This window comes from Quercus robur, chromosome 3 (assembly GCF_932294415.1).
Source record: "Quercus robur chromosome 3, dhQueRobu3.1, whole genome shotgun sequence".
NCBI lineage: Eukaryota > Viridiplantae > Streptophyta > Magnoliopsida > Fagales > Fagaceae > Quercus > Quercus robur.
Window position 1 is genome coordinate 33,136,549 of NC_065536.1, and position 8,040 is coordinate 33,144,588.

General features: G+C 34.1%; 1 protein-coding gene across 1 annotated transcript; it reads left to right on the forward strand.

Moving 5' to 3' along the window:
• The first annotated feature begins 1,283 nt into the window (after positions 1-1,283).
• LOC126719544 (uncharacterized) lies at positions 1,284-1,793 on the forward strand. The gene has a single exon (XM_050422080.1). The coding sequence runs from the start codon at positions 1,284-1,286 to the stop codon at positions 1,791-1,793; it is 510 nt and encodes a 169-aa protein (XP_050278037.1).
• The last annotated feature ends 6,247 nt before the right edge of the window (positions 1,794-8,040 follow it).

Consider the following 8,040-nt stretch of genomic DNA (forward strand, 5'->3'; position numbering starts at 1 on the left):
TCCTCCACCCTTAGGACCTCTACCAAGAGTCTTCTCCTCCACCATATGGGTCTTGCATGAAGGTATAATCCCTTCCCTTAACTTGTTTTTTGTGTTGCCATGATGAAAATTTAATATTAAAGAATGATAATTTCCTTGAATATGTTTGAAAGTTCTTAATTGTTCTTATGTGTTATTCACATGTTATTGGTTATTCATCACATGTTCATGCATATCACTAGATTTAATCTTAAATCCACATCAAAAGTATGAAAAACATGTTTGTTTAATAATTTTTTCAAATCCTTAAATCTAGGTTATCACCATCCACACACATTCACTAGAATTTATTTTTCAATCCAAATGCAATGCTTAATAAATTAAATTAGGGTTTATCACATGCACACACATTAAATTCAACATGCAAATTGATTGATAACATATTGGATGATATGATATGAATGTTGGCCACCATAATCTAGAAGACCGGTTTCACCGAGCAAGGTGGGTGCCTAATACCTTTCCACCTTGTAACATAGCCTTCGAACTTAGATCAAGGGTTAGTAGATCAAATGCTTATCTATGTAATTTTCAGTTTTTAGATTGTAACTAGGAAATAAAACCATGTACTTTATCTTAGATTGTATTTAGGACTAAAGCCATGTAATTTTCCTATGATCAATGTAAATTCAATTTCAAATTAATAAAATGAATAATTTTTCAATTATGGTTTTCTTATTTTTCCAATTATTAAATAAGTGGCGGCTCCATTGTAAAACCCTTAATCTAAAGGAGAAAATATAACTAGTCGAATCTCCATTTTGAGAGGCAATAACACGACTCCACCCATTCATATGGGTTTAGCCCAACATCCTATAAAAACGGGCTGGGGCGCGGTCTCTCACAACTAGTACATGTATCACACTCAGATAATGGTTTGCACTTATCCAAATAAACATGACCACTAAAATAGTGTAAAACATGTTTGATTTTGAGGCCAAAAGTAAATCGGGAGTCATAGAGAAATTAAATAAAATTAGAAACATGAGATGAAATTATGATGAATAGTATCTATTTGCCTTTATATGGTGTGCACAGTATATTTCAAAAGAAATTATTGGAGCATGCAAGGTAATGGTTCCCGATGCCCACTTCGAACTATTTATGAATATAATTGTTATATTCTATTCTGGGAATCTATGATATTTTGTTCTTGTGGGAGCTATCATTAGTTATTCAAAAACCTAAATATAATGGATATATGTATGTGAAAATATTATTTTATATTATTTTGCAGATTCATTATGACCAATTTTAATCCCTTAGCTAAGATTTTGGATGAAAATCGATTGTCTGGACCAAACTATGCAGATTGGAAAAGGAACCTAATCATTGTTCTCACTACTGATAAGATAGCTCATGTCCTTAATACTGAGGCACCAAAACTTGCTTTAGTTGATGCCATTGAGGAGCAAAGAGATGCATTTAATAAGTGGCATGAGGCTGATGAAATGGCTAAATGCTACATAATGGCCTCTATGACCAATGTGTTGCAAAAACAATGCCAAGGCCTAGTTACAACACAAGATATGATGTTGCACCTCAAAGAGATGTTTGGAAAACAAAGCAGAAGTGCACGGCAAACTGCTATGAAAAATCTCATGTCCACCAAAATGGTGGAAGGAACTCCAGTTCGGGAACATGTCCTGAAGATGATTTCTTTCATCAACGAATTGGATATGCTTGGTGCAGAAATTGATAGTGAGACCCAAGTTGATGCGATCCTAGCATCTTTACCTGATTCTTTTAATTAGTTTATCATGAACTATAACATCAATAAGATGGTAGTGACATTGTCAGAGCTGCTTAATATGTTGAAAGCAGCTGAGGATCTCATTAAGAAAGAAAAGCCTACTGTAATGTTGGCTGAAAAATATGACACTTCTCTTAAGTTGAAGCCTAAGGGTAAGAACTTTAAGAGAAAAGGGTCTCAGTCATTCAATAAGGCTCAAGGTGACAAAGTGAATAAGGACACTGAGAAAAAGAAAGCAAAAGGAAATTGTTTCCATTGTGGTAAGCCTGGTCATTGGAAGAGAAACTGTCGCCATTATTTGGCTTCTCTGAAGAATGAAAAACCTGTAAAAGGTATGCCTAATTTGCTCATTATTGAAACAAATTTAATGGATGGTCCATTTGATTCTTGGTGTGTAGATTCTGGTACAATCTCACACATTTGCAATATGTTGCAGGGGTTCAAGGAGACCCGAAGGCTAAATGAAGGGGAGGTGATCCTAAAGATGGGGACTGGTGCAACTATTGCAACCATTGCCATTGGAACCTTTTATTTAGAATTATCTTCTAGTAGAACTCTTGTCTTAGAAGATTGCTTATATGTGCCAGAAGTGCGAAGAAATTTAGTTTCAGTTTCAAAACTTGGTTGTTCAGGATATTCATTTCTTTTTACTTCTAAACTTGTTGTTAAGTTTAATAATAAATTTGTAACTTCTGGCATTTTACAAGATGGTCTTTATTTTTTGAGTTCTATTGATAATTCTATTAATTGTGTTGAGAATGATATTGTTGCCAATGTGTTATCTCTTAAAAGAAAAAGAGATGTTAATCCTACCTATTTGTGGCACTTAAGGCTTGGTCATATCAAAATTGACCGAATCAATAGATTGGTAAGGGATGAGCCATTGAATCTTTTGAAGGTAGAGCCTTATCCAATTTGTGAGCCTTGCTTACAGGGGAAAATGACCAAAAGTCCCTTTACAGGAAAGGGAGCTAGAGCCACTGATGTATTAGGATTAATATACATTGATGTTTGTGGTCCTATGAATCACATGGCAAGAAGTGGTTTCTATTACTCCATTACTTTTATTGATAATTATTCTAGGTATGGTTATTTGTACCTAATGAAACATAAATCTAAATCCTTTGAAAAGTTCAAAGAATTTCGTAATGAGGTTGAGAAACAAGCTGGAAAATGCATAAAAGTTCTTCGCTCTGATAGAGGAGGAGAATACCTCTTGGATCAATTTAAGGAATATCTAAAAGAAAATGGGATTATTTCTCAATTGACTCCCCCTGCCACACCTCAACATAATGGTGTAGCTGAAAGAAGAAATAGAACATTATTAGATATGGTTCGTTCTATGATGAGCATGTCAAAGTTGCCAATTTCATTTTGGGGTTATGCTTTGGAGACTACTATTTATTTATTAAATAGAGTCTCTACCAAATTAGTTCCTAATACCCCATATGAGTTATGGACTGGTAAGAAACCAAGTCTAAATCACTTAAAGATATGGGGTTGTCCAACACATGTTAGAAAGTATAATATGGATAAGCTAGGACTTAGGAGTGATAGATGTTTATTTGTTGGCTATCCCAAGATGTATACTGGTTTCTATTTTAACAATCCTAGTGAGCAAAAGGTGTTTGTGAGCAGCAATGCTATTTTTCTTGAGGAAGATTATAGCTTAAATGAAAGTAGAGCAAAAGTTTCTCTTGATGAACAAACTGATAACCCAATGGCTGATTTGAATGAGAATAATGAAGAGCAAGTAATAGTGCCTATTGAACCAAGCAAAATACGAGAGACTCGACATAGTAAAAAGACTATCAGACCTCCAGTTAGACTCACTTTGTTAAATGAGATTTATCTAATGGTGTCAGAGGAGCATGATAATAATCCTTTTACTTATCAAGAAGCAATGACTAATAAGGACGTTGAGAATTGGAAAAGGGCCATGGAATCAGAGATGGACTCAATGTATACCAACTAGGTCTAGACCTTAGTAGAAAAACCAGAAGGTATTAAGCTTATTGGTTGTAAATGGGTCTACAAAAGGAATATAGGACCTACTGGTAAGGTGGAGACCTATAAAGTTAGGCTAGTGGCAAAAGGGTATAATCAAAAGGCTGGAATTGATTATGAGGAAACCTTTTCGCCAGTAGCCATGCTAAAGTCCATAAGGATTCTATTGTCAATTGCTGCACATTATGATTATGAGATATGGCAAATGAATGTTAAAACAGATTTCTTGAATGGACACATTCGAGAAGAAATTTTTATGGACCAGCCAGAAGGTTTCATATCTCATGGTCAAGAATCAAAAGTGTGCAAGTTGATGAGATCTATATACGGCCTAAAGCAAGCATCATGCAGTTGGAACATCCGTTTTGCTGAGGCAATTAAATCGTTTGGTTTCTCACAAAATATGGATGAACCTTGTGTTTACAAAAAGGTTAGTAAGAGCACTATTACATTTTTAGTTCTTTATGTAGATGACATACTACTCATTGGCAATGATGTAGGAGTAATGTCATCTATAAAAGTATGGTTATCTAGTCACTTTGCAATGAAAGATATTGGTGAAGCGTCCTATATACTCGGAATCAAATTGTTTAGAGACCGAAAGAAAGGTTATTTGGACTTTCACAGGTCAATTATATTGACAAGATATTGGCTAGGTTTAGCATGTAAGATTCCAAGAAAGGGTTTTCACCTTTTAGACATGGAATTCATCTCTCTAATCATATGTGTCCTAAAACGCAAGAAGAGAGAGAGAGAATGAGAAATTGTCCTTATGCTTCGGCTGTAGGAAGTCTCATGTACGCAATGCTTTGCACTAGGCCAGACATTTGTTATGCAGTGAGCATTGTGAGTAGATATCAATCCAATCTAGGTTCTGAGCATTAGACAACAGTGAAACATATCCTCAAATATTTAAATAGGACCAAACATTATTTCTTGGTGTTTAGTGGTGAGGATTTGACTGTCCAAAGGTATACAAATTCTGATTTTCAATCTGATATTGATGATAGAAAATCAATTTCTGGATTTGTGTTCACTCTTGGCAAGGGAGCAATAAGTTGGAGAAGTTGCAAGCAAGATACTACTACAAACTCTACTACAAAAGCAAAGTATATAGCTGCAAGTGAAGCTGCAAGTGAAGCTGCAAAGGAAGCTGTGTGGATTCGCAAGTTCATTCAAGAACTTGAAGTTGTTCCTTCTATTGAGTCACCCATTACTATCTATTGTGACAATAGTGGGGCTGTTGCAAATGCAGTAGAACCAAGGGCTCATCAAAGGATAAAACATATTGCACGTAAATATCACTTGATACGTGATATTATACAAAGAGGTGATGTAGCAATAACAAAGATTGCCTCCACCAATAATGTTGCAGATCCACTCACAAAGGCGTTGTCTCAAAAGGTGTTTGAGAAATATTTGGAAGCAATGGGTATTAAATACATGTATGATTGGTTTTGAATGCAAGTGAGAGATTGTTAGAATCAATGTTATTAATTCCGTTTCGGACCCCGTTTCGGTTTGTCCAGTGGAATGAAATATTTCGGTACCGGATTATTTCGGCATACCGTTTTAAGGTGTTTCGGATTCCTTAAAAAAAAATATTTTATATATATATATATATATATAACCTAAAAGTATCAATTCCAAAAAGTGGTATAAAGATATAAAATAATAAATTTAATCTAATTATATAAAATAATGATTTTAATTTTTACTATTCATTCATTTTCTTTATCTGACCCAACCACTGCCATATCTTTTGATTCATTTTTTTTTTATTTTTCTTTCTTCTATCTCACGTGTTTTGGTCTTCTCTTCCCCTATTTTCATCTTTCTTTTCAAGTCCAATCTATCACCAAATCCCAATATTCCCACATCCAAAACCTCATCACAACCATACTCTCCTATTAAAAACGTCTGATACTCTCATCTTGTCTCTCTTATCTCCTCTCTCTCTCTCTCTCTCTCTCAGCTTTGTTCAGCTCTAAGGATGCCTTTTCGGGTCTATTACTCTGTGTAAATTTCTTGACACTCATCTCATCTTATCTTTTAATTTATGTTCTCATCGTCAATATCATCTTCATCTTCTTTTTTTTCTTTTCTTTTTTTCACTGAGGCTCATCTTTTGCTATTGAACATGTACCGGCCGAATCTTGCATTTCGGCCGGATTTCACCAAAATGAACCGGAATGCCCGAAACACACCGGAATAGGCCGAAATTTTATCCGAGGTGGAACAGAGGGGTGTGCAATTCCGGTTTGCATACCGATACGAAATTTTCCGGCCATTCCGACCGGAACAAAACGAAATTAATAAAAATGGTTAGAATTATTTGCCCTAAAAAATAATACTATGCATTTTTATTTGATGATAAAATTTTATTTTCACATTCATAACTTGTATAGGTATATTTCATTGTTTAAATATGACATGTGATGTCACCTCTGTAGAAAAAATCATGTTAATGGTTAAGGAACTAAAAACGGGGAGTAATGATTTTTCATAGATTATTAAATTGTTCTAGGCTGTGAATATTAATTGAATATTACCACTGAAACCTACACTTGTTGTGCTGCTATATGATAGGATGATTTACTCCATCATTGAAGTAGTGACTTTAAGCAAACAAGTGGGTGCAATGTAACAAGTACATATACTGAACTGGATCCGATCAAAGACACGTTATGGAGTGATCATTGTTAATTAAAAGGTTGTTCTATCACAATTTTTTTATTGTCCTCAAACATGAGGGGTTTATGTATATTTATTTATTATGCACATAACTTTGACAATGTCAACTGGTCATGCCAATTTTAAAGGCTATATATAGACACGTTGGGTTATGTGTGTAATGAGTAAAATATATAAATGCTCAACAATGAATCCATCAATCTCTAAAGAAGATAGTATATTTATTTGATTTTCATATTGAAGTTGGACTCAAAACAAAACTGGCCGGTAACATTTTTCAAAAATGTTTTTCATATATATAATATTGTATATATATATATATATATATATATATTTAAAGAGTTTTTTAAAGATATTTTAGAGTCCAATAGAAATTATGAAATCAAGAAATTAAGGGTCACATAAGTTAGGGACATGACAATGATATTTATCCAATCATAGTGGCTTGTGAGAATATAGTATGGTGGAAGGACATAGATATAAAATTGTATGAAACGGGACCTCATTTGTAATTCTCTAATCTTCAGGGGTCAATTGCAATGTGTTGATGGACATTATTGCAATCTGTAGAAGTTCAAATATTTTCTTCATATGGTTGAGAAAATTGAGAAATAATTTTGAAAGAGTTTTAAGATAAGTCAATAACGTTCAAAAAGTTATTGATAAATCCTACAGCTAAAGATTAGGATCCCTAAGGATCCTACGTCCAATCTCTCTCTTGGGTTTTAGAAGTCTTAAATAAAATAAGATTTTAAAATATTATAGTAGTGGTTGGCCATCAAAACTACTAAATGATACTGCATTCTTCTAAAAACTCAAAAAAGAAATAGAGAGAAAGACGTGAATACCTTGGGAGGCAACATGCTTAGGTTGCTAAGAAAGGTACGCAATTTTGTTCTATTTAGAATCCATGATTGTGTGGTACAACAATCTTTAAATGAAAATATATTTTTTGTTTTATATTGCTTCCATAAAAATTTACAGTATTAAATGTGAATTTTAGTTGGGGCGCAATAAATGGAGAGATGATTGCCTCTCTAAATGGGTAACACTTCTTTTTAGATGATAGTATTGATGTTAGGATGGGAATAGTTAGGCACGCCCATCCAGTTGTGATTGATTTTATATTTGATCTGTGTCTTTCGCGGTGGTATTGGTTTGCCTGGCCCTTATTGCTCCTCAGATCACAATGTCCATTTTGCACGTCCTCTTCTCTTTGTTCTTTTCTAAATTGCCATGAGTAGATTAGCCAATTACATTAATTCCATCCAGGACATGATCGTATTTTGATATGCCTATGGAGTCCCTAACGGCGTGATCCATAGCTTTACTTGCTGGGAGGGTGCAATAGAGATCGAGGTTGGGAACAAAGTGATCCTTAGCTTGTTTGATTTGGTCAAGGTGATAGATTCTTCAAATACATGTTCAAATGGTGGGGATTACTTCGATTTTTTTTTTCTTTCTTCAATATCTTATTAGGAACAAAATGAGTTAAGCAACAGCTAGAAATTTTATCAACAACAGGACAGAAAGATGATGAAAGTTTT

Coding starts and splice junctions, on each gene's coding strand:
- LOC126719544 (XM_050422080.1), top strand. CDS start 1,284: ATGACCAATTTTAATCCCTTAGCTAAGATTTTGGATGAAAATCGATTG.